The sequence below is a fragment of the Hippocampus bargibanti genome, linkage group LG09 (genome assembly GCF_051943395.1).
Source record: "Hippocampus bargibanti isolate YZ-2025 linkage group LG09, ASM5194339v1, whole genome shotgun sequence".
Taxonomy (NCBI): Eukaryota; Metazoa; Chordata; class Actinopteri; order Syngnathiformes; family Syngnathidae; genus Hippocampus; species Hippocampus bargibanti.
This window is the reverse complement of record NC_142742.1, coordinates 1,649,598-1,673,877: the sequence shown is the minus strand read 5'-3', so window position 1 is coordinate 1,673,877 and position 24,280 is coordinate 1,649,598. Positions and strand designations below refer to the sequence as shown.

Below are 24,280 nucleotides of genomic sequence, written 5' to 3'. Positions count from 1 at the left end.
CCCCGTTTCTGTTTTTATCTGTACCGCTATGGAAGCACTTGTTGGCTGACAAATAGCGTCGCTAGCACTTAGCACGAGGCGGAAACAAAGAGGTGCGTTCAAAGACAACAATGGCGTTTTTCTTAAAGGACAGCCGACACCATTTTTTATTGTTTCCTAACTGACATCAGAAAACGTTTTATAGCATCTAAAATAGGCTGATATTTTTAGTCAAATGCAAAACACCAATAAGAATGACTTAAAGTGTCCCAAAACTGCCTCAAAAGGAGCTCGGAACTGGTGAGATTCAGAAAGTCCCACCCCCTTGTTCGTGACGTCACGCAAGGATACTCCTTCACAAACTGCCTTGCTCCAGAATCAAAACCATGGCTTCAGTCAGTTCAGATTTGGAAAAAGATTCTTTCTTGTGACTCATCCAGTTTATGAATATGATTCAAATAGTTGTGAAGAGGAAAGCATAAATGTTTGCAATCCATTAAAGAAGTCCTTGCGTATCAATTCCAGCCGTTTGGACTCCAATGTAGAGCCCAGAAAATGCACAAGATGGCGCACAAGCTCCGTTGGAAATGGGCTGATTTATGCGCTGGGAATTTGTGTCAACTTACACCTTCTTTATGCGTGTTACCGCGATTGGCTGCGACACACAACGATTCACCATTGCGTTATTTATGTAGTTTTCCTTCTAATTTCGCCATCAACATGGTGTTTTCAGTAAAAAAAAAAGTACCCAAAATGCATTGTGTTTCGCTTTCTCGGTCAGGGGTGTTCCCTCCGTGACGTCACTTAGGGCATCGTCATCATCTGCGCTCAGTCGAAGTCATTTGACAAATTATGGACGCAACTTGTCCGGAGGTGTCGGTTGTCCTTTAAAAACTAAGATCCAAGTTGTGTTCACCTTTTTAACCCTCCCCAACAAACGCACCCCCCCCCCTTCCTGCCGCACCAATTGATTTGGTGTTCTAATGCGTCGCCACTGTATGGGTACAGCAAGTGAGGGACCAATGAAAACATGAAAAAAAAAACAACAACAAAAAAACTGATTTAAAGGACAACCGACGTCTCCGGACAAGTTGTGTCCATAATTTGTAAAATGGCTTCCAATGACTTCTACTCAGCGTATTTTACAAAGATTCCACCGCATATAGCTATATTTTACATTTTAAGACTCGCGCTGAATATTCAGGAAGTCTTGTTTTTGAGATGGTGACGAGTCCTCACCCTACGTCACTGAAGGAACGCCCCTGACCGAAAAAAGGACACATTGTAGCAGTCCTTCCATCACGTCAATGCATTTGGCTGTACTTGTTTGGTCTGAAAACTTCGTGTAGCACCAAAAAGAGGCAGAAGAGGGCGACCAAGCTCCGTGTAAGGAATTAATCAGCCTGTGGAAACGGGCTGACTAATTCCTTACACGGAGCTTTGTCGCCATTTTCTGCTTCTTTTTTGGTGCTCCATTTCCCACCCCCAGATACCTCAAAATGGCGTGGAATAAATTATTTAATCGATTGCAAACATGTATGCTTTCCTCTTCAGAACTATTTGAATCATATTCATAACTGGACGAGTAACAAGAAAGAATATGTTCCGAATCTGAAGCCATTGTTTCGATTCTGGAGCAAGGCAGTTTGTGAAGTATCCTGGCGTGACGTCACGAACAAGGGGGCGGGACTTTCTGAAACTGGCCACTTCCGGTTTCAATTTGAAGTAGTTTTGGGACACTTGAAGTCATTTTTATTGGTGTTTTGCATTTGACTAAAAAGATCATCCTGCGTGTTTTGGGTCTTTTAGATGCTATCAAACGTTTTTCTGATGTCAGTTAAGAAACAAAAAAGTGACGTCGGTTGTCCTTTAAAGAAATAATCATCAAAGTGAAGAAGTGTGCGCCATTTCGTGCAGCTTTCACTTAGTAAGTAGCAAGCACGTTATGACGTAACAAACATCAGCATATATCATGTAATCTTCCCAAATGTGTGTGTTATGTGTCTTTTTTTTGGGAGGGGAGGGGGGCATTACTTGAAGTCGGATTAGTTTTAGGTTGTTGTTTTTTTGTTGTTTTTGGTATCGCTAAAGATGTTTGAGGATGAAAACATTCACTGCCATAACATCATGGACACGATCGTTAAGACGTCAATTAAATGATAGTTTTTTACTTTTTCACTAGTGTCTGTGTGCAGCTCTACATTATTTTCCATGGGGGAGAAAAAAAATCATGAAATATCATAATCCACCAAAGTTACCCATAATTGTAATTTATTCATCATCCAAAAAAAAAGTGCTTCAACGTGCTTCAGTGTTGCCTTAAATTTTAGCTTTCCAGTGTTGTCGTCCATGTTATCTTCTGTGCTAGATTCTGATGTTAGCTTACAAAGCTAACCGGAAAATTCCATGTAAAAGAAACATTCAATGTCTAATTTAGATATTTGGAGTTAAATTAGTGAACATTAACATTTTTACTCACATTTTTTTTTCAATCGACCAAGCTACAGACTTGTTTCCTACAAAAAAATGTCAATTGTAGCATGTGTACGTCAAGATATCACTGCGACCGTTTGCGTATATTAGCATTAGTTTGTTGATTTATCTAGCTAGCTAGCTCCCTAGATACCCAGCTGGCTAGAGACCTAGCCAGCTACCGAGCTGGCTATCTCTCTATTTAGCTGGCTAGCTAAATATCTATCTAGCTAGCTCTCTATTAGCTATATAGCTATCTAACTAGCTATCTATTTGTTATCTATTAGCTCTCTATTCACTAGCTAGCTAGCTTTGTATCTATTTGAGTTACTTCCAGGTTGCGTGAACACTGGAGCATGCTCACACACAAAAAAACGTTTTGAAAGGCGCTTATAAATGAAATGTATTATTATTATTATTATTATTATTATTATTATTATTAGCTTATACCCTGCTCACCACCGAAGTGAAGCAGTTCCATTTTCCACCTGCGGGGGGAGTCCTTGGGCCCGATTATCTACCGAGCACAATTTAGCACAACTGTCGGTTCACTGAAAACGGCAATTCGCTCTTTAACCGACAAGCGAACCACAATATCGAGACGCCATAACTCGAGTAGTCAATCCCGGATAGAAGTTTGTAAATTCCTCCGAAATCCAGACTGTGAGTCTAGCCCACCAGGAAGGTCCCAAAGTAGGTGGCCCTGCCATCCGCTTCCACGGCGCTGGCGTTGCTGACGGTGACGAAGAGGCGGTCGTCGGGCTGCAGGAAGGCCGTACCGGCCTGGTTGAGGGAGAACATTCCGGGTTCTCGGCCCCGTGGCCAGCAGGCGCTCCGTGAAGACTTCATGAGCAGGATGGGGACCGGGTACGAGCTCATCTACGGAAACAAAGATTTTTTTTTTACAGGTAACCGAGCATAACAACAAACTATTTTGTCACCAATGAATGATCGTAGAACACGCTGTTATTTATTTTTTTTCTTTAATTGGAGTGCAAGAAATTACATTTGAATCCAACTTCTAAAATTCAACAGTAAACATGCTAGCACATGCTAGCTAATCGGTCGTCGTGTCCCACCCAGTTTACAACAAATTGTAATGCGGAACAAGTGCGAAGGATTGAGGCAAAACTGCCGTTTGTGCGTGCCAAATTGTAACTTAAAGGACAACCGACGTCTCCGGACAAGTTGTGTCCATAATTTGTAAAATGGCTTCAAATGACTTCTACTGAGTGTATTTTACAAAGATACCACCGCATATCGCCATATTTTACGTTTTAAGACTCGCGTTGAATATTCCGAAAGTCTTGTTTTTGAGTTGGTGACGACGTCACTGAAGGAACGCCCCTGACCGGAAAAAGGACACATTGTAGCAGTCCTTCCATCACGTCAATGCATTTTGCTGTACTTTTATTGGTCTGAAAACTTTGTGTAGCACCAAAAAGAGGCAGAAGAGGGCGACAAAGCTCCGTGTAAGGAATTAATCAGCCTGTGGAAACTGATTAATTCCCTACACGGAGTTTTGTCGCCATTTTCTGCCTATTTTTGGCGCTACATTTCCCAAACTTGTATGCTTTCCTCTTCAGAACTATTTGAATCATATTCATAACTGGATGAGTCACAAGAAAGCATCTTCGAATCTGAAGCCATCGTTTTGATTCTCGAGCAAGGCAAGACGTCTTGGCGTGACGTCACGAACAAGGGGGCGGGACCTTCTGAAACTGGCCACTTCCGGGTTCAATTTGAAGTCGTTTTTGAACACTTTAAGTCATTTTTATTGGTGTTTTTGCATTTGACTAAAAATATCCTGCGTGTTTTGGCTATTTTAGATGCGATAAAACTTTTTTCTGATGTCAGTTAGGAAACAAAAAAGTGACGTCGGTTGTCCTTTAACTGGAACAAATCGAGGTGCACAAAGAACACAGAGCAAACTGACAGCTTTGCGATCCACGAAAAGTGTCTCGTCCTGTCGCCATAAAATAGCTGGCCAACAATTGTTCACTTCCACGTCACTCAAAGAAATCCTATCACCATTCAAAAAAAATAGCTACCATGTCTGCTCAAATGTGTGTTTTTTTTAATCATTTTATCGCTATTGCATTACTTTTTTCCCACCGAAACAAGATTAAAAAAAATAATAATAATGAAATGACACGTTTACTTTCTAAATTATTTCCGGTTTGGATTTAAAAAAAAATGGCGGCTTGACCTTTTTATAAATATACTGGACGAGCTGGGCTGCTTCCTGCTCCTGGTCTCTTTCAGGCTCATGATCCAAGTCGTCCTGGTCTTTGCTCAAGATGGACGATAGCCTGAAGTACGTCTGCGCGTAGATGTAGTAGAGGCCGGCTCGAGGTACCATCAGCCCGCCTGCTCTCAGCTCCACGTTGCGTAAGAAGGACTCCCCGCGGCGTCCTTCCCAGGCCGTGACGCGTTCGCCCAGGTAACCTCTGAGCTTCGTCTCGCCATCTTCAAAACATTTGAAAGCGAAAACTTTATGTAGCTACGCTACAGTGACATATATTTCACCGCGATTGTTTCTGTCCAGTGAACCGAGCGTAACTCGCAGTTTTATATCATTGCATTTTTGTGAAGTACGTCATCGTCTTTCGTGGGATTTTCCAAGCTATGCAGTTTACGATGCCGTATTACACGTTTCCCTCCATGCTGGTTCTTGAAATTTCCCAATAGGACAACAAGAAACGTGGCGAAAAAAATGGATTGAAGTTTACGCTCTTTTGCGAACACTACTGTTTATAAAGGTGAGTAAGTTGTATTTTTATAACTCATAAAAGTGGTACAATATATATTTATCTCCATAACTGCCGAGTTTCAAGCAAAAAGAAGCGTTAGCATATATATTTCTAGAGCTCGCATTTTTTCCCTAGTTGACAGCCATTTTTGATTTCTGACGAAAATCTGCCGGCATTCGATCGTTGATATTTACTCATTTATATTTTGAATCTTTTCTTGTGTTTTCCATTGTCGTTTCGAATTTCAAAAGCTTTTAAATGGTACCTTACTCGTTCAGAACTGCCAAAAATTAAGAAAGTTATGATTGTTTAACTGTAATAAAGAACTCCGATTTCAGATTTTCATTGTTTTAACAGTGAGAAAATCCCCTCATATTTCGAAAATTAAAAATGCCATTATTTCCTTATTCTTTTGTCATAGAACAATAATCTATACATCATTTGAAAGCCATTTAAAGCACTTTAGTATGGTATTAGAAAATATGTGATGAATTATTATTTTTTTTTTGGGTCACATCCCTACTTATATACTCGTTTCCATAAAACACAAAACAAATATATTCTCCTTGATACGAATCGCTTTACTTTTGCGATTTTAAACATACTTTTCAAATGAAAAATATTTCTAATAAAAAAAAAACGACATTAAAAATATATTTCCCCCTACCTTGCGTCAGTGAAGATGATCTGGCGGTCACGTGACCTGCCACGTCGGGACGCGCTTCGGCGTCTGGATGAAAAGGGGGGACGCCTGTCATCTTATCTGGCAACCCACACGGTCGCACAATTTTACCTAATTGGAAACGACGTAGAATGTTTCAAAATGTCAGAGGCGTGCTTACCTGTCACACCGGAAGTGATCTCCTTCTCTAATCTCGCAGCCAGTGCCTGAAAAGAACATTGAAATCGTAAAAAGAATGTATGGCTAAAACTCCTGACGCGAAAAAATAAAAAATAATCATAAAACGGAAGCAGGTGTCTGAGGTTAAAGCGCGTCTTGGCCACCAGGGGGCAGTACGACACAACGACTGATTTTATTGACCGGTATTTGTTTTTAGAGGGAGAAAGATGTTGGTGAACACGGTTTGTGACGTAGAACCCGTAATTGGCCATTGAGATGCAATGACTATTTGATTATTGAATGAGTTAATTTATTTTGGTAATCGATTTAAAGAACTCGTTTAACTTTAATTTCAAAATGTTGGCCTCTCGACCGTAAACATTCTCCGATTCCTGTAATTTTCCACAAAACAGCCCCTAAGGAATGGAAATGAAACATTGGCAAACATCTGCTTTTAATGTGGAAAACAATGCTGAACATTTTCCGACGTTTTAGAGATCCAACTTGTGACAGTGGTGATTAATGTTTGTGCGTCTTTTATCCTGTTCAACTGTTTTGGAGTCTTAAAAAATGGAACTCAAAATATATCATTTTAAATCACATTCACCGAATTAATGAACAAAATAAGAAACAGATGAATCGTTTATTTGACAGTTGTGACTCGCAACTGTGATTGGCAGGGAAATTGCCAAAATGGAACGGGAAGCCATTTTGGGGCTTCAAAGTGTGTGGGAAAAAAAAGTGTTTTTTGTTTATCATCAGTATGTAAAAAAGTCGAAATGACACATTTTAACAAGAACTTGACTGTTTTGATTTGAAGCAGCCATTTTGGGGCAAATTCCAGAGCTAAAAAGTATATTACAAAAATACTCTTGACATAGAATTGCTTATAAAACGGACCCCCAAAAAACTCCAACGAGAAATTCTTTTGAAACCTTCTCAATGTGGTTGCGGAGTTGTTGCGCGACTTGCCAGCAGGGGTCACTCTTCTTTTGGTTAGGCGGGAAATCGAGAATGGCGTCGTTGGTCAAGCACGTCGTGCTCCCTCCCGAGAAACTGCCCTGCATCTGTCGACATAATAATAATAATAATACATTTCGTAAATGGAACATTCATCGTCAAATCTAAGGGAGGAGTTCAGATCAACGAATAAAAAAAAGAAAACCATAAAGGTACTTGTTCTGTTTAAAGCTAGACTTGAAGTAACCATAAAATTGGACCTTCATCTCTCTATCTACCCATAATATATTTTATGTATAAATCTGTCTATCTAGCTATCAAATTACTTATCTTATTTTATCTACACACATATACACACACATATATATATATAATCTCACACACACATATATATATATATATATATATATATATATATATATATATACATGCATGTATGTATACACACATAAACTCAGATATATACACACATACCCACATACATACACACACACAGACACATAGACACACATACATATACACAAACATATATACAGACACATATACATACATATATACACACATACACACAGATATACACACATACATATACACACACATATACATACATATATACACACATACACACAGATATACACACATATATATATACACACATACGCACACATATGGATGGATGGATTTGCCTTTATTAGTCTCACAGAGGAGAAATTTACATTATTATTATATACACATACACACAGATATACATACATACACACATATACATTTATACACACATACATATATACACACATATACAGACACATATACATACATATCCGCACACATATCCGCACACATAGACGCGCCTATACACATAGATACACATTGTATAAATACACATACAGATACAAGCATACACACATATACACAAATATATACATACATACATATAAATACACACACATATATACATACATAAATTCACACATACAAGCATACACACAAATACACACACATCCAAGCATACACACATATACAAATATACATATAAATACACATACATAAATTCACACATACAAGCATACACACATTTACACACACAAACACACGTATACACGCATATATACACGCATATGCATGTATACCCACACATATAAATACACACACACATACACACATTTACACATACATATAAATACATACAAGCATACACACATTTACACACACAAACACATATACACATGCATACACTCATATACATATATACACACATATATACACACATATTCCTTGTGTGTTCTACATACTTGGCAATAAAAATGATTCTGATTCTGACATATAACTACACACACACATACAAGCATACACGCACATATACACATATATACACACACTGGGTTCGATTACTTTTCTGACCTTCCCCTGCGGGGTTTCGATGTTCTCCCCGGGCCTGCGTGGGTTTTCTTTGGGTAATCTGATTTCCACTAACATTTGGCACATTTGTATGGCAGGCTCCAAATTGTCCCCCAGTGTGTGTGTGCGTGCGTATGCATGATTGTTCACCTGTATGTACCCTGCAATTGTCTGGCAACCAGTTCAGGGTGTCCCCCGCTTACTTCCCAAAGACAACTGGAAAAGGTGCGCAACGCTACTCAAAACAGCCAGCCCCATTGCCTCCTCTTGTTAAGTTGAACGCGGCCAGCCTTTTGCCAGCTGTCTCTGTTTTGTGTGAAACGCTCGCATTCCTGCTGGATGAGGTGCAAAATTTTGACAGTGCTTTTAATTTGTTGTCCCCCCCCCCCCCATCCCCTGAGCAAAACCCTTTCTAGCAAGTGACCGGGCCCCCCATTCCCGCGGGACCAAAAACTTACCGTGTGCAGGATCCTGTTGAAGAAGACCACGCTGAGCACCAAGGTGAGGCTCTGCACCGTCACGGCGGCCAGCAACAGCAACCAGAAGCACTGCGGGGAACCGCAGGAAGCGCTCATGTCGATGTCGCGGCGCCGAAAAAAATGAGGGGGAGGCGAACTGAGAGAGAGGAACATCGAGGAGAAGGAGGAGGAGGAAGGGGGAGTGCTGAGGGGCTTCCCTGCCCAATTGTGATTGCAAGTCAGGCCCACTTGATCGCCCTCTCAAAGTGCGAGAAAGCAAATACCCAACCCAAGTGATCCTTTGCGACCATGTCAATAATAATAATAATAATAATAATCATAATAACAATAATCATAATCATAATACATTTCATTTCTAAGCACCTTTCAAAACTCTCAAGGTCACTTTACAGTCACAGGAGAAGTTTTTCTGTGGGTGAGCTGCGGCAGCCCCAGGCGCTAGCGTTCACTCAACCCGGAAGTAACTCAAATAGATAGAAAGCTAGTTGGCTAGCTAATAGCTAGCTAGCTTTATATCTATTTGAGTTACTAATAGCTAATAGCTACCTAACAAATAATAATAATAATAATAATAATAAATAATAATAATAATAATAATACATTTCATTTCTAAGCGCCTTTCAAAACTCTCAAGGTCTCTTTAGTCAGAGGATATTTTTTCTCTAAGAATAAAACATGTCATTTCTAAGTGCCTTTCAAAACTCAAGGTCACTTGACAATCACAGGAGAAGTTTTTCTGTGGGAGAGTAGTGGCAGCCACACACGCCAGCATTCACTCAACCTGGAATAACTCAAATAGATAGAAAGTTAGCTAGCTAGCTCATAGATAACTAATAGATAGCGAGCTAGCAAATAGAAAGAAAATAGCTAGCTAGGTAACCATCTAGTTAGTTAGATAGCGAATAGATCGCAAATAGATAGCTAGGTAGGTAGCCAGCTATCTAGTTAGATTGTGACTAGATCGCAAATAGATAGCTAGCTAGGTAGCCAGCCAGCTAGTTAGATAGCAAATAGATAGCCAGCTAGCTAGCTAATGTTCGTAAGGCGAAAGGTTCGTGAGCTTAAGCGTTCGTAGGCCGAGGTATCGCTATTAGATAGATAGATAAATAGCTAACTAGACAGCTAGTAGATAGCTATCCAAATGGCTAGCCAGATAGCTAATAGATAGAGAGGCAGATACTTTGCACAAGTATTAGTTGCAATCAACGATGATGGTGATGATGACGCTCGTTTGGCCCACGGACTAAAAAGCCTCTGTCACTTTCTTACGCCATTTTTTTTTGTTTGTTTTCATTCTTGACAACATTTTTGTATTGAATTTTTTAAAACGCTCGCTGTCAGCTACGTATTGCTAATAAAAAAGACATTCTGAAGTGAATGATGGCAATTTATGGCTATTATGTAAAGTCAAACATGTTTTTTTTTTTACCATAAAAACTGCTTTGGTCGAATACCAAAACATTTCCCATTATTAGCATGTCAAGGTGTCTTTTGATAAGATTCGGAACCGCCAATCACCGACGGATGCCAATTCTGATGACGAATGATGCAAAAAAAAAAAAACGTAAAAGCCTCGACGTGACCGAGTGAGTCACTTCCGAAGGAAGGAGGTGATAAGCAAAAGGAACGTTTTCTTTCCCCTCGAGGAGGGAAGTCGACACCTCGAGAGAGCCCCGAAAACACGCAAAAATTCGTGGGAGCGAGTCAGGACGTGTCTTGCCTCACCGAGAAAGAATAATATGATCCCCTTAAAATCAGGTAGGTTGCTCAATGAGAAGAAAGGAGCATCAGCGTATGTGGAACTGCCGCTGCTTTGAATTGAAGCGGATCGACGCGGTGCAGGAGATGTAAGACAATCTGTTTTGGTCAGTGGATGCTACATGCTACATGCTTTGTGTTTGCTTTCAACATTTAGCTTGGAGCAGATGTGCAAATTTCACCATGATATCCCTGATCCACTGGTGAAAAGGACGCTTTGATCCTCTCCTTTCATTTAAAACTGCTTCATGCGACAATTGGCGGTTTGTGTCTTTTGTGTTGTGTCACATTATTTATTATTGTTTTTTTTTTTTTTTACTTCAAGATGGCGCCTCATTCTCGAACTATATACAGAAAAAGATCTTCACAACCACAAATGCTTTAAAGGAAACAAAACAACAATGGACAGTAATGAATAAAATTCACGCATTTCCATTTATTTAATCGGTAAAGTTGTTTAAAAAAAACGCCAATGTATCAGTTGGACAGTAAAGACTCTTCCGTCAATTGCTTCCAGGTTCGTAGTTCCACGGACTGAACCAAAATCAATTTTGAGGGGTCGGCGCAATGTAAAGAAAAAAAAAGTCCGTCCGTGTTATGAATATGACATAATTTGTGTTTGTGTATACTCTTTCTATGCATCATTTCGGCTTTTGTTTCCGTAAAAAAAGTATTTAAAAAAAAATAAAATTCAAAAGTTGGTCGTCTTTCACCTGCATCACAGGAAGTTGTTAGCGGCTAGCCATCGTCAATTGCAGCTCGCGTTCAAAACTATTGCGATGGATCGACATTTATTTATTTATTTCTCATTCAAAGTGTGTTTGATCGACAATGCGCCCAGGGCATCGACAAAGAAAGGGAACCCGGAAGAATACAAGAAGCATTTTGAGACGATGCTCGTGAGTGCTTCTGTTAGACATTCATTCGCACTTTCGACATAGCAAAAGTTCGGCCCAAGTCTCCCACTTAAGGTAAGGCAGTGATTTTTATTCTCGAAACTCGCTTTTATCTTGCCTCTCGTTTATTATTTTTTGTGAGTGTACGCGTTCGGTACCTCGTGTCTATGGCGAGAGGGAATTTGTCGAATAGGAGATCTTTTGCCACATTTTGAATGAGATCTCTTCCACTCTCAATCCAAACTTCGACTTTGATTTTTATTTGGTTCGCATGGCGTCCCTTACAACAGTGGTTTTTGCGCCACGGACCGGTTTAATGTCAGACAATATTTTCACGGACCGGCGGATAAATACAACGAAATAAAATAAGACGACAGTTTTTTTTTTACTCATTTTGCTAGCTTACAGTGGGCTAATTTTAGCGGTATGTATCACGTGACCTAGACAAGCGTTTTGACATGCGTCAAGAGTAAATCATAGACGGATGTAATCTGGTAATTTTTCAAAATAAAACAGTTCGGACTCAGATAATAAATAAAACGGAAATTATGTAAATTATTTATTCTTTCTGCGCGGCCAGGTACCAAATGACCCGGTGGTTGTGGACCTCAGCCTTACAAGTTATCGCATAGCCACTGGACGTAGTCCGCGAAGGCCCTGACCCCGACGTCAAACTCGAAGGGCTTTGCGGTGAGACTGAAACACCCGTGGAATCCATCCGGGTAGTGGTCAACCGTGACCGCCACGCCGGCGTCCCTCAAGCGGCGCGCGTACATCAAGCCGTCGTCTCTCAACACGTCATACTCGCACGTCATGACGTAAGCACGGGGGCACTTTGCCAGGATTTGGCTTGCGGCCAGGAGGGGGGACGCGCGCTCGTCCAGCAGACCTGGGATCTCTTGGAAAATTCCTGCAAGCAAGTCAAAAATTGCCAGGTCAGGAGGAAATTATCATTTATGATGTTGCTTTGATTGTATTTCTAAAGTTTATTATTGTTTACATTGTTTGTTTCAATTTTAAATCGAGTTCTAACTTTGTAATCCGCCTACACCGATGTATCCTTGATACTTTTTGTGTAACAATTAGTGATGTGTCATTCGCGAACGAGCCGGCTCTTAGAGCCGGCTCTATGAAGTGAACAAAGAGAGCCGGTTCCTAACAAGGAGCCGGAAGTGGGAGCCGACTTTTTTTTGTCGTCTAGGAGCCATTTGGGAGCCAAAAGAGCCGGATCTTTTTAGTGAGCCGAGCCAAAAGAGCCGGAAGTATCTATCTATTCGCTAGGTATTAGCTATTGATTCAGTAGCTATTAGCTCTCCATTCTCTATCTATTAGCTATCTATTCGCTAGGTATTAGCTATGTATTCAGTAGGTATTAGCTATCTATTTGCTAACTATTAGCTATTGATTCGCTATCTATTAGCTATCTTCGCTAGGTATTAGCTATCTATTCACTAGATATTAGCTATCCATTCGCTAGGTATTAGCTATATATTCGCTAGGTATTAGTTATCTATTCGCTAGGTAATAGCTATCGATTCGCTATCTATTAGATGTCTATCTATCTATGAGCTATCTATTCGCTAGCTATTTGCCATCTGTTCGCTAGCTAGCTTGCTATCTATTTGAGTTACTTCCGGGTTGAGTGAACGCTGGCGCATGTGGCTGCCGAGTGTTATTATACTTAGCCCTTGATGCTGCTCCTCGTCACGTACTGGCAAGTAGTCCTTGCAGTACTTTGGTTGAAGTAGAGTGGTCCAGTCCAGGCGAGCCTTCAGCTCCGGCGCCACGTCGGGCCGGTGTCGGTTGGCGAGGAGGCGCGCTTTCAGGGAGGGGTCAGCGCCCAAATACTGTAGCCAAAACTGGACCATCACCGGACGGTTGAGGAGGACCATGTCCCGGTTCTGCTGATAGGATGGCGTGTTGAAATCCAGAGCTTGAAGAACCGGGTAGATCAAAGCCTGGACGCTGAATTTCACACTTATGTTGTCGTCCGTGGCGATCTGAAAACAACACAATTCAAATGACCAAATACGAAGCTGTCATGCCCCAAACAAAAATGTCCTCCCGATCTTGTGACATTCACGGTCCAGTCCGCTTACTTGTTGAGCGAGCGCCGCCGCCAAGTTGCCACCGGCGCTGTCGCCCGACACGCCCACACGTTGGGGGTCCACGGCGTACTCGGCCAGCACTTCCTGCCGCAGGAAGTGCTTGGCGGCTGCCAGGCAGTCCAGGAATGGCGTCGGGAAGCAGCTTTCGGGGTACAGACGATAACTTGGTGGGAGGCGAGGCGAGGGGGGGCGTTAGAGGATGTGCAGGTTTAAAAAAAAAAGAAAAAGAAGGTCGTTGTTGGGGTGTTAAAAGACTTACTCGACAGAAACCACAACCATGTTAAGTTGTTGGGACATTTTGCGGCTGCCTTGATCGTATGTGCCGTCCTCTGGGGGGAAAAACACAGAAAAATACATTTTGTTTATTGATTCTAAAATATTCATATTTCATGTTGCCAGCAAATATAAAGATATTTTAGTCTTGGATTTTTATAATTTTTTTAAGTAAAAAAAAATATACAGAAAATACATTGAGCTGAAGACATTTAACATGTTATTTCTGGCATTTTTTGTGATATTATAATATTGTAATAAAAATAAATAAGTAAATACATAATAAAACAATAAATAATCATAATGATATATATATATATATAAAATTATGATTATTTATTGTTATCATTATTGTTTTATGATGTATTACTTATTTATTTTTATTATTTATATATATATATGTGTGTGTATCTTTTTGCCATTTTTAGCCCCTGCATGATTAAAAAATAATTAAAAACCAAAAAAAGGAAACATTTTACTTGACTGAAAATAAAATGACGTTAAGACATATAACATGTATTTCTCAAATTTAATTTGGCTTTTTTTTACCCCCTCCATGGTCAAAAAAATAATTGAACACCAGAAAAAAGGAAACATTTTACAAATTAAATACATATTTTTTTTATAATATATATATATATATATATATATATATAATAAAAATAAATAAGTAATACATAAAACAATAATGATAACAATCAATAATCATATATATATATATATATATATATATATATATATATATATATAAGTTAACATTTTACTTGACTGAAAATAAAATGACGTTAAGACATATAACATGTATATAATTGAACACCAGAAAAAAGGAAACATTTTACAAATTAAATACATATTTTTTTTCTTAAATGTTCTTAAAAATGCAAATTTCCCCATTGTGGGAAGAATAAAGGTTTTCTGATAATCTATAATATAATAAAAATAAATAAGTAATACATAATAAAACAATAGTGATAACAATAAATAATCATAATTACATATATATATAAATTTGGCTTTTTTACTCCTTCCATGGTTAAAAAAAACATTTAACACATGAAAAAAGTTACCACTTTACAAATTAAATACATATTTTTTCTTAAATGTTCTTAAAAATGCAATTTCTGTCAACAAAAGATTTCAACAGCTACAAAATTATAAAAAGTATAATGGAGACTCACTGGCGCTACCGTAGGCCCAGCCTCCTCCATGGATATAAAGAAGCCCCCTCCTCAGTCGACCCTCGGCTGCCGTCGGGGGCCGGTAAACGCGCACGGGGACGCCGACGAAAGCCGTGTCGCTAACCGCTAAGTCTCCTACGTCGGGTTTTCCCGTCAACTTATCCTGGATGCCTTCCAACGTCTTGGAAGTCCCTCGCGCGGCCTTGACATGGTGCCCCAAGCCCAGCCACTCCAGAAAATGTGCCTGAGCGTCCAGAAAGATCGAACAAAAATTATAACCCCATTTTACAACCGGCAAAAACGTGTCCTCTCTTTTTTCTTTCAGGGGGCTTTCCTTTAGTGACGTCACGTACGGACTCGTCACCAACTCAAAAACAAGACTTCCTGAATATTTTGACGTCACTGAAGGAACGCCCCTGACCGAAAAAAAGGACGCATTTTAGCAGTCCTGCCATCACGTCAATGCATTTTGCTGTACTTGTTTGGTCTGACAACCTCGTTTGGCACCCAAAAGCCGCCAGAAGAGGGCGTCCAAGCTCCATATAAGGAATTTATCAGCCTGTGGAAGCGGAGGTGGCCACAGGAGGCCGCCATTTTGTGGCTCTTTTTTTGGGTGAGAGACTTCCCCCCAATGTTGCCTCAAATTGGCACAAATAAATTCTTTAATCGATTGCAAACATGTATGCTTTCCTCTTCAGAACTATTTGAATTATATTCATAACTGGATGTGTAACAAGGAAGCATATTCTCCAAATCTGAAGCCATTGTTTTGATTCTCTAGCAATGCAAGACGTCTTGGCGTGACGTCACGAACTGGGGGCGGGACTTTCTGAAAATGCCCAATTCGCAGCTCAATTTTTTTGCAGCTTTTGGACACTTTAAGTCATTTTTATTGGTCTTTTGCATTTGACTAAAAATATCATATTGCGTGTTTTGGCTATTTTAGATGCTATAAAACGTTTTTCTGATGTCAGTTAAGAAACAAAAAAGTGACGTCGGTTGTCCTTTAAACCCGATAAACTTCCTTGAGTTGTTTGCTTAGATTGGGCGTGTGCACTCGCTATTTAAACAGCGTTAATCAACAATGTTTTGCATTGTTAAAAAAGAAGTATTGATTAAAAAAATAAAGAAACGTAGAGTCATTTTAATTGCAGTAAAGTCTCGTTATATCGATATTGTCGGGAGTCGGAAAAAATATCTATATAACAGGACTATCGATATAGCCGATCCTGCGGCATGTAAATTTTTTCCTTGCGTTCATAGAAATAGTATCGTAATAAGCAGTACTATCGATATAACCGATATCGATATAACGAGACTTTACTGTATATGATATTACAATTACAGGGAATACAACAATATCGCCTTGTCCCAATTAAAATAATTTCCCGTCGCATTTTGGGCATTTGGACTTTTGTTGGCAGAAATGTTTCCCCCCATATTTTACACACGCCAAAAACGGCGACTGTTTTGAAATGCCTAAAAGTGTGTGGAAAAGACACACACACTCTTAGCAGCATGTTCGGATTATCGTGTTTTATTTATTATTTTAAATCCAAAATAATGGCCATTAAAATGTTTACTGTAATCGTGCCTTTTAATGCGATGGAGTACGAATAGCTATTTCAATCAATATGTATTGTATTGTATTGTATTGTCAATACACTATTGTATAATAATAATAATAATACTAACAATAATAATAATAGTAATACTACTACTACTAATACTACTACTACTACTACCACTACTACTACTATTACTACGACTACTACTACTACTACTAATAATAATGATAATAATAGTAACAATAATAATAATAATAGTAATACTACTACTATTAATAATAATAAATAATAATAATAATAATAATAATAATAATAATAACAATAATAATAGTAATACTACTACTACTACTACTACTACTAATAATAATAATAATAATAATACAGTAATAGCAATAATAATAATAATAATAATAATACATTTCTATTGGATTGTATGTACAGGTATTTCATTTATAAGCAATAGAAAGACAATTTTGAACCACGTCAGAGATCATATTCAGACTAATTTTAATCCCAGAAGCGACCCCCCTTCCCCCTATCCTCACTAATATTTTCAGTGTAAGTACATATACATGAACGCCCCCCCCCCCCCCCCCCCCCCCCCACTCACCAGGCCTATGACAGTTTGAATGAGGTCGTCCAGCAGTCGAAGTTTCCACTGCTGCCGAATAGCGGCGGGCAGCGGCTTGTACAAGCAGAGGCGCAGAGTCACCGCGGCCAGGCAGCCGGTGGCGACGACCGCCGTCAGCAGCCACATTTCGGCTTCGCTTCGCGGCGTTGCCCCGGCGCTGGTGTCGAAGTCATTCAAGACCAGACCGGAGACCAGATGAAAATGGCCTAAAGGAAGGGAGCAGTCAATATGACAGAAAGGGAGGAGTGGCCAAACAGGTTTTGACAACCCCCTTCCCCCCCAAACCAAAAAAGGAGAACAAAAACATGAAAACCACGTCCAAATGAAAACAATAACAAGTACGTATATTACTCGTTTAAGATTTTATTAAAGTCCACATTCTCTTGAGGTGGACGTTAAACTGGATTTAAATTAGTTTGACAACTTTATTTAATATTATTTTATTTTTTTTTTTTTCCTCATTATTCTACAATATAATTATAATTAAATCATATATTTCTTCCAATTCTCATACGTATTTGAAAGGGCGATGGAACATCCGGGACATTGTTTTTTTTAAGTTAGTTGTAGTACGCTAATGTCGCCGCATGAGGGCGATACACAACTGCTGATTGCCGGGTGAATTATTTGTTATCACAAGAAAAAAAGGGCAACTTTGGAGCAGTACTTTTTCATATTTTAGTTATTTATTGAACTTTAGGAAACACCACATTTTAACACACAATAATCTATCTAGCTATTTAGCTATCTATAGCTATTTGAACGTTAGGAAGCACCAGATTTTAACACACAATAATTTATCTAGCGATCTTTCATGCTATATCTATCTAGCCATTTAGCTATCTAGCTATTTAGCTATCTAGCTAGCTAATCTAGCTATCTCGCTCGCTATCCCGCGAGCTAGCACTCTCTATCTAGCTAAAAAGTTAGATAGATAGGTAGTGAAGGAAATAAATACATTTATTTAGCAATATTATATTAAACATTGCTCAAGATAAACATAGTAAGTTTAATCAGTATAAATATTGCTTTGCTTGTAATATTTTAACCTATAGATAGATAGATAGATAGATAGATAGATAGATAGATAGATAGATAGATAGATAGATAGATAGATATCAAATTATCCCTGTTTAGCTTTTTCAAGGCAAGTTAGAATGTGTGTATTTTTTTAATTAAGATTTTGGGTTGTTTCATTGCAACACCCGCCCCAGTTTATTTTGGGTAATACTTAATCTTCAATTTGGGAAACATGATTTACAATACATTTATGCATATTTTGCATATTTCCATAGTATAATCGGGGAGCATAATGAAATAATATTCAAGTACAAATATGACCCAAAAAAATCAGTGTAGAATGTATATTACTGTGGTTGCAGTTTATAACGTCTGCATCCAACATGGAACTCTTGACGTCATTTGAGATCAGTCCATCAAATGTTTGCCAACAATAATCGGGGGGTAATAAAGCGGGTGCCACTCTAGCGCTCCCTTCCCACTGGTTCGCTCCAGTTCTGTGTCCCTGGCGGTTTCCCTCGTGAGAACATAAACAGCGATGACGAGGACTTGACCCCCGCCACGGACGGATTTTCCAAAACAAGCGCCCGACGGGAGCGCCCGGCCGACCGTGTCAGAATTAACCTTCGGGCCGACCGCGGGGAAGTGCGCTTGAAAAAGTTAGCGACGGAATGGTGTCATAAAGTCGGCTCAAAAAATAAACTCATTTAAAGGACAACCGACATCACTTTTTTGTTTCCTAACTGACTTCAGAAAAACGTTTTATAGCATCTAAAATAGCCAAAACACGCAGTATGATATTTTTAGTCAAATGCAAAAAAAAACAATAAAAATGACTTAAAGTGTCCAAAATCTGCAAAAAAAAAAAAAAAGAACCTGGAAGTGGCCAGTTTCAGAAGGTCCCGCCCCCATGTTCGTGATGTCACGCCAAGACGTCTTGCCTTGCTCGAGAATCAAAACAATGGCTTCAGATTCGGAAAAGATTCTTTCTTGTTACTCATCCAGTTACAAATACGATTCAAATAGTTCTGAAGAGGAAAGCATACATGTTTGCAATCGATTAAAGACTTTATTTGTGCCATTTAGAGGCAGTGGGGGGGGGGGGTGTGTATCACCAAAAAAAGGCAGATAATGGCGACAAAGCTCCGTGTAAGGAATTAATCAGCCCGTTTCCACAGGCTGATAAATTCCTGACACGGAGCTTTGTCGCCCTCTTCTGCCTCTTTGTGGTGCAACACAAAGTTTTCAGACCAAACAAGTACAGCAAAATGCATTGACGTGATGGAAGGACTGCTACAATGTGTCCTTTTTTCGGTCAGGGGCGTTCCTTCACTGACGTAGGGTGAGGACTCGTCACCAACTCAAAAACAAGACTTCCGGAATATTCAGCACGAGTCTTAAAAGGTAAAATATAGCTATATGCGGTGGAATCTTTGTACAATACGCTCGGTAGAAGTCATTGGAAGCCATTTTACAAATTATGGACACAACTTGTCCAGAGATGTCGGTTGTCCTTTAAAAAGAAACAAGTTATAAATGTGAAAAACACGTTAGTCTGCCCTATGTTGATCTGCAATATTTGTGTGGCTATTTTTAAAACCCCGAAAAGAGCACGCACTGCTCCCATGATCCTTTTCCTCAAAGCCGCAGTCCAATGCCAAAAATGTATCCGAAGACGAGAGTCAGCGGAATGCTCGGAGTGTAAACTTGAATGCGATATACGCGCGCGTGTTCCTGTCCAGCCTGAAAAATGGCGTGGTCTCCCTACAGTCTGCGGTATGGAGGCTTCAATGGAGCGGAGGGCTTTTACACGTAATGGCCATTTAACGCGACTAAATGCGGGAAGCGCACATTGTAGTTTTCCATTTCATGCTGAGCCGCCTCGTGTACGTACTTTGGTTGGTTCTGCTGTTTTGGTACGCAACAGAGTTCAAATTTGTGAAATTTAGCACACCTGCAAAAATCAGTGATTAGATTACATTAGATTAAATGAGCCGTTATTTGTCTAACAGTGGAGAAATGTACATTTCACAGCAGCAAAAACAAAATACAGGAGCTGCTGTAAAGCTGTCAGTTATCTATTAGCGAGCTAGCTAACTTGATCTATTTGAGTTATTCCCGGTTGAGTGGCGCATGTGTCTGCCGCTGCTCACCCACAGAAAAACTGATCCTGTGACTGTAAAGTGACCTTGAGAGTTTTGAAAGGCGCTTGTAAATGAAATGTATTATTAGTATTATTATTATTATTATTATTATAATAAAGGGAGCCACTCGCGTGGCGCCATCTTGAAGTCAAAAACAACAACAACAAAAACACAAAACACCAAATGATGTGACACAACACAAAAGACACAATCAATCTTCAACACTTTCTGCACCCTATTTGTTGTATCAAGCAGTTCTCGCATCCTTTTCACCAATGGATCAGAGACGTCGTGGTAGAATGTACCGATCTGCTACAAGCTATGTTTTGAAAGGCAGCCGTCTGGGCCGGAAGGGTTCAGAGGTCGTGAGTCGGACAGGGCCCTTTAAGAATGAGTGCATGCCTTACCTTGACCTTTGACCTGGTGATGCGCAACAAGGGGGGTACAGAGAGCTGTAAAAGTCAAAAGTTAGAGGTCGTGCAGAACATGCAACATCCTCACACTTCAATGCAAGCCCCCCACCACTACCACCACACCCATCTCCACCCCTGCGCGTTATTTTTTTTTTTCACGTTCCCAAATCGGATCCTGATGTTGTGTCAACCCTCCCCTCCCTGCTACCACCTCTGCTTGGCGAGGCTTTTAAGATGGATTCCCCCCTCAGCTGCTGCGCAGATACCACGACACGAGGCAGCTGTTGCGGCAACACTCCTGTCAGCTAAACATGTGGCGTGTTACCTCCTGGGCGCGCTCAAGTGTGTTTGACGTTTATCAGCATTTAAAATCGCGGTTTGAGGTTTCGCGAAAGAAATTTGTAGCTTATCAAAAAATATCTACAATTAGAAACATTTAAAGGGCCAGATGTGTATTTCTGGTCACTTTTGAAGGTGGCTTGGATTCTAATGGTCAGAAACCCCTTTGAGACTGCTGTGGTGATGTCGTGTGGTGTGGTGTTCCACAAGGTTCAATTTTAGACCCCTTAGTGTTTTGATATTTGCTGCCCGTATGTTTCATCTTGAGAAAGCATGCTATTTCCTCTCACTGAAATGTTTATGATTGTCGGATTAATGTCCCGCTGAGCGAAGGGAACACTTTCTAATGAAGGTTTGTCCTCTTTGAAGGAAATCAATGGAGGAAAATGGATTTGGTTGGAGATTTACAGTTGAAGCCATTTTCAAGACGGACTTTTCAAGAAAAAATGGACCTCATTAAGAAAGGTCGGTGAGTTATTTTCTGTCTATTGGTACCCTTGAGTAAATCACACCATACCTTTTTCAGTCTGGATTGATTCAGACGTAGCACTACTGCAGGCCTACCGATGAAATCCACCGCCGGCCATTGCTTTTGGAGGAAACTGAAGAAATTACAAATCCTCCAAAAGTGAGCCGATCTAACCCGTACGTGATAGAGAATGTTACATTTTATTAGTCAAGACATCATTCGATTTTGATTGATAATTATTCGTGGTATTGGAGACATTTTCATTTTCTTCTGAAATGCGTTTTGTGGAGCTTTCATTTGTAATCGTGACGAAAGTTGGACAAGTGGGCAGACGCCATGTTTTTTTTTTCACTTTTCTTACGGACGCAGTTAAAAAAAGACAACAGCGTAACTGTTTATGGTTGTTTCGTTAAAAAAAAAGAATAAAACATAAGAAAGCAGCCCTTTTCCTTACAAGCTAACCGGCCTGTCACTCTCGGCGAGTATCCGCCTCCGTCGCGTTGCTCTCGGGAACTCCCCCTAAGTTCCCCCCTCGGTTCTCCTCACTCTCACTCGGCTCAGTCTTCCCAAAACCTGTCACACACAAACGCCGACACTGAAATACATTAGAAACATATCGATAGACCACCGTGGGTCGGCTGTTGACGTTTAAACCGTTCCTTTTTGCGGGTCCGCAGCGGTCGTGACACGGCCAAGCAGGCGGCGGAAGGAGCGGCGAACCGGCGGAGGTGAAGGACGAGGCGGGGAGACGAAGAAGAGGGGAGAAAAGGTAAGCGGCGTTTTTTTTTGTCTTTTGCCTTCTTTTCGTTCTTTAACTTTACGACGTGCTTTGGGCTTGTTTTTCCTACATAACGTGACGATGGTTCCGTCACCCAGGTTGTATTTTTACAAGTATTTTAACCCGACTCTGGCTCGTGTTTCTACCCGGGTAGCAAGCTTGGATTTCGGCTTACGCGCGCTAGCGATCCCCGGACAATGCGGGGATTCTCTAGGTAACTTTCCCCAATCGATTATGTCGTCGGCGTTTTTTTTCGAAGGGAGTCCATCACATTTAAGTGACACGTCTGAATATACAATATTCTCAGGTAAAATGTTTTGTGTTGTTGCCCCCCCCTCTCCCCGGTGTTAACTTGTCACTTAAAAGATGCGTTTGGATGCAAGTCGTAGAAAACACCACTCTTTTTCCTGACCATTAAACGCCACACGGTCGTGACACTGTTTGAACTGCCAAGTGTCCTCCACACGCGTGTTTCCTTCTTAATGTGTTGTTTTTATGGTGTGTGTATGTGTGTGTGTGTGTTATTGGGGTGTGTGTATGGTGATTTCTTGTCAGATCCTGTGAGGTGGGGGTCAGTCACTAGGTCTCCTCTTTGGAATTCTCCTAGAATAGATTTCACACACACACACACACACACACACACACGCATACACACACATGAAATGACAGACATCTTTGGTCAGAGCGCGCGGCGGACGGAAAAACAAAACCAACCTTTAGTGAATGTCCTTCCTGGGATTTTCATAGATTTGTCCGTGGAGATGATGGGAACCTTAACGGTCTTTGTGTAGCGGTAACTGGAGCCAGGTTGGACATTGCGACTGCGTGAAGGCCACAAAAACCACTCAGGCTGTGTTGTTTTGGGAGGGTGAGGGGTGTATGTGGACGTGTGTTTGGTCCAGGCTTCTCTGGGGGTGTCACACATTTCACTTTAAACACTTAACAACTAAAAAGATCAAGGTAGTAATAAAGTGATCTCATGGTGTGTTTCAGGCTCATTAGTGATGGGGAACAAAATGTAAACAAGCCTGTGGATTCGTGTACAGCAGGGATGTCAAAGTCGTTTTTTGGCCGCGGGCCAAATTGTAGTTATGGTTTCCTCTCGAGGCCCCTTATGAATTTGGGAAAGCCATTAGTACGTTTAATCCCCTCCACATATTACATATAGAGCGCACAACCAATTAATGAACACAGGTAACATCTGACTGACGACCAAGTTCCGTTCCAACCAAATGGTCGTAAGTCAAAATGGTCCTAAGTTGAAATCCATACAAAATGTTGAATAGAGATTCGGAGGCTAAATGACTGGCAAACTCCCCCCTCTGGTGCCACCACAGGCTCGATTGCTGTGCGAGAGTGAGATTCTGGCTGGCTGGCCAAAATTATCCAACACGTTGCCAGCCTGCTAGCGTGTTGCCGTGCCAGGCCTAGAATTAAAATGTTAAAAATAGGGTCTGGAGGTCGTGGTTGTAAGTACGGGTGGTCGTAAGTCGAACCGGATGTAAGTTGTATGTTACCTGTAACTAGTTTTCAAATCTGAAGTCAAGAATAATGAATGTTATTGTGGTTTACATCCAAAAATATGACATTTTGGTTGGGATTTCAGCGAGCATCATGGAATTGCACAAGTTTGATTTGCTTTCGCGGGCCGAAAAAATGATGTGGCGGGCCGGATTTGGCCCCTGGGCCTTGACTTTGACATCTGTGGTGTACTGAGTCGCTGTCAACTTTTACGGCAAGTCGCTGGGCGGGGTGGGGGGTGGTCAATGCGTATAACCCTGTAGCCTGGTCGCTACTTTCACTCAATACAATACCAGCTTTTC

General features: G+C 40.4%; 3 protein-coding genes across 7 annotated transcripts in view; 1 reads left to right on the top strand and 2 right to left on the bottom strand.

The window, feature by feature from the left end:
* Positions 1-3: 3 nt before the first annotated feature.
* LOC148893214 (tumor necrosis factor ligand superfamily member 10-like) lies at positions 4-9,456 on the bottom strand. 3 transcript variants are annotated; one of them, XR_016116092.1, is made up of 7 exons: positions 8,862-9,456; positions 6,981-7,112; positions 6,047-6,092; positions 5,872-5,967; positions 4,661-4,920; positions 2,634-3,330; positions 4-2,593 (listed from the first exon to the last, which is right to left on the bottom strand). XR_016116092.1 is itself a non-coding variant. In XM_089005159.1 (6 exons), the coding sequence occupies exons 1-6, from the start codon at positions 9,033-9,035 to the stop codon at positions 3,121-3,123; spliced, it is 918 nt and encodes a 305-aa protein (XP_088861285.1). In that variant the 5' UTR covers positions 9,036-9,456; the 3' UTR covers positions 4-3,120. The 3 variants fall into 3 exon arrangements, 2 of the variants coding, with proteins under 2 accessions (XP_088861285.1, XP_088861286.1); XM_089005159.1 differs by having other exon boundaries at positions 4-3,330; XM_089005160.1 differs by having other exon boundaries at positions 4-3,330; positions 5,872-5,934.
* Positions 9,457-12,067: 2,611 nt separating this feature from the next.
* nceh1a (neutral cholesterol ester hydrolase 1a) lies at positions 12,068-17,494 on the bottom strand. Of its 2 annotated transcripts, none has more exons than XM_089005157.1 (6): positions 17,274-17,494; positions 15,096-15,339; positions 13,904-13,973; positions 13,636-13,807; positions 13,218-13,536; positions 12,068-12,446 (listed from the first exon to the last, which is right to left on the bottom strand). In XM_089005157.1, the coding sequence occupies exons 1-6, from the start codon at positions 17,418-17,420 to the stop codon at positions 12,151-12,153; spliced, it is 1,248 nt and encodes a 415-aa protein (XP_088861283.1). In that variant the 5' UTR covers positions 17,421-17,494; the 3' UTR covers positions 12,068-12,150. The 2 variants fall into 2 exon arrangements, with proteins under 2 accessions (XP_088861283.1, XP_088861284.1); XM_089005158.1 differs by having other exon boundaries at positions 12,216-12,446; positions 13,249-13,536.
* A 4,731-nt stretch (positions 17,495-22,225) lies between these two features.
* The window catches only part of ppp2r3a (protein phosphatase 2, regulatory subunit B'', alpha), a 42,597-nt gene continuing 40,542 nt past the window's right edge, over positions 22,226-24,280 (top strand). For both annotated transcript variants that reach the window (XM_089005155.1, XM_089005154.1), the window contains exon 1: positions 22,226-22,448. The gene's annotated coding sequence lies outside the window, so the exon portion shown is untranslated. The remainder of the gene's footprint in view (positions 22,449-24,280) is intronic.

Bases quoted from the DNA above. Each gene is read 5' to 3' on its own strand.
- LOC148893214 (XM_089005159.1), bottom strand. From the start codon at position 9,035: ATGTTCCTCTCTCTCAGTTCGCCTCCCCCTCATTTTTTTCGGCGCCGC. The intron at 6,093-6,980 runs GTTTCAAAAGAA...TGTTCTTTTCAG, and splicing joins TCCGCAACCACATTGAGAAG to GCACTGGCTGCGAGATTAGA. The intron at 3,331-4,660 runs GTCAAGCCGCCA...TTGTTTCCGTAG, and splicing joins TCCAGTATATTTATAAAAAG to ATGAGCTCGTACCCGGTCCC.
- nceh1a (XM_089005157.1), bottom strand. From the start codon at position 17,420: ATGTGGCTGCTGACGGCGGTCGTCGCCACCGGCTGCCTGGCCGCGGTG. The intron at 15,340-17,273 runs GTGAGTGGGGGG...CTGGACGCTCAG, and splicing joins TTCAAACTGTCATAGGCCTG to GCACATTTTCTGGAGTGGCT. The intron at 12,447-13,217 runs GTATAATAACAC...ACTTGCTTGCAG, and splicing joins GGAGCAGCATCAAGGGCTAA to GAATTTTCCAAGAGATCCCA.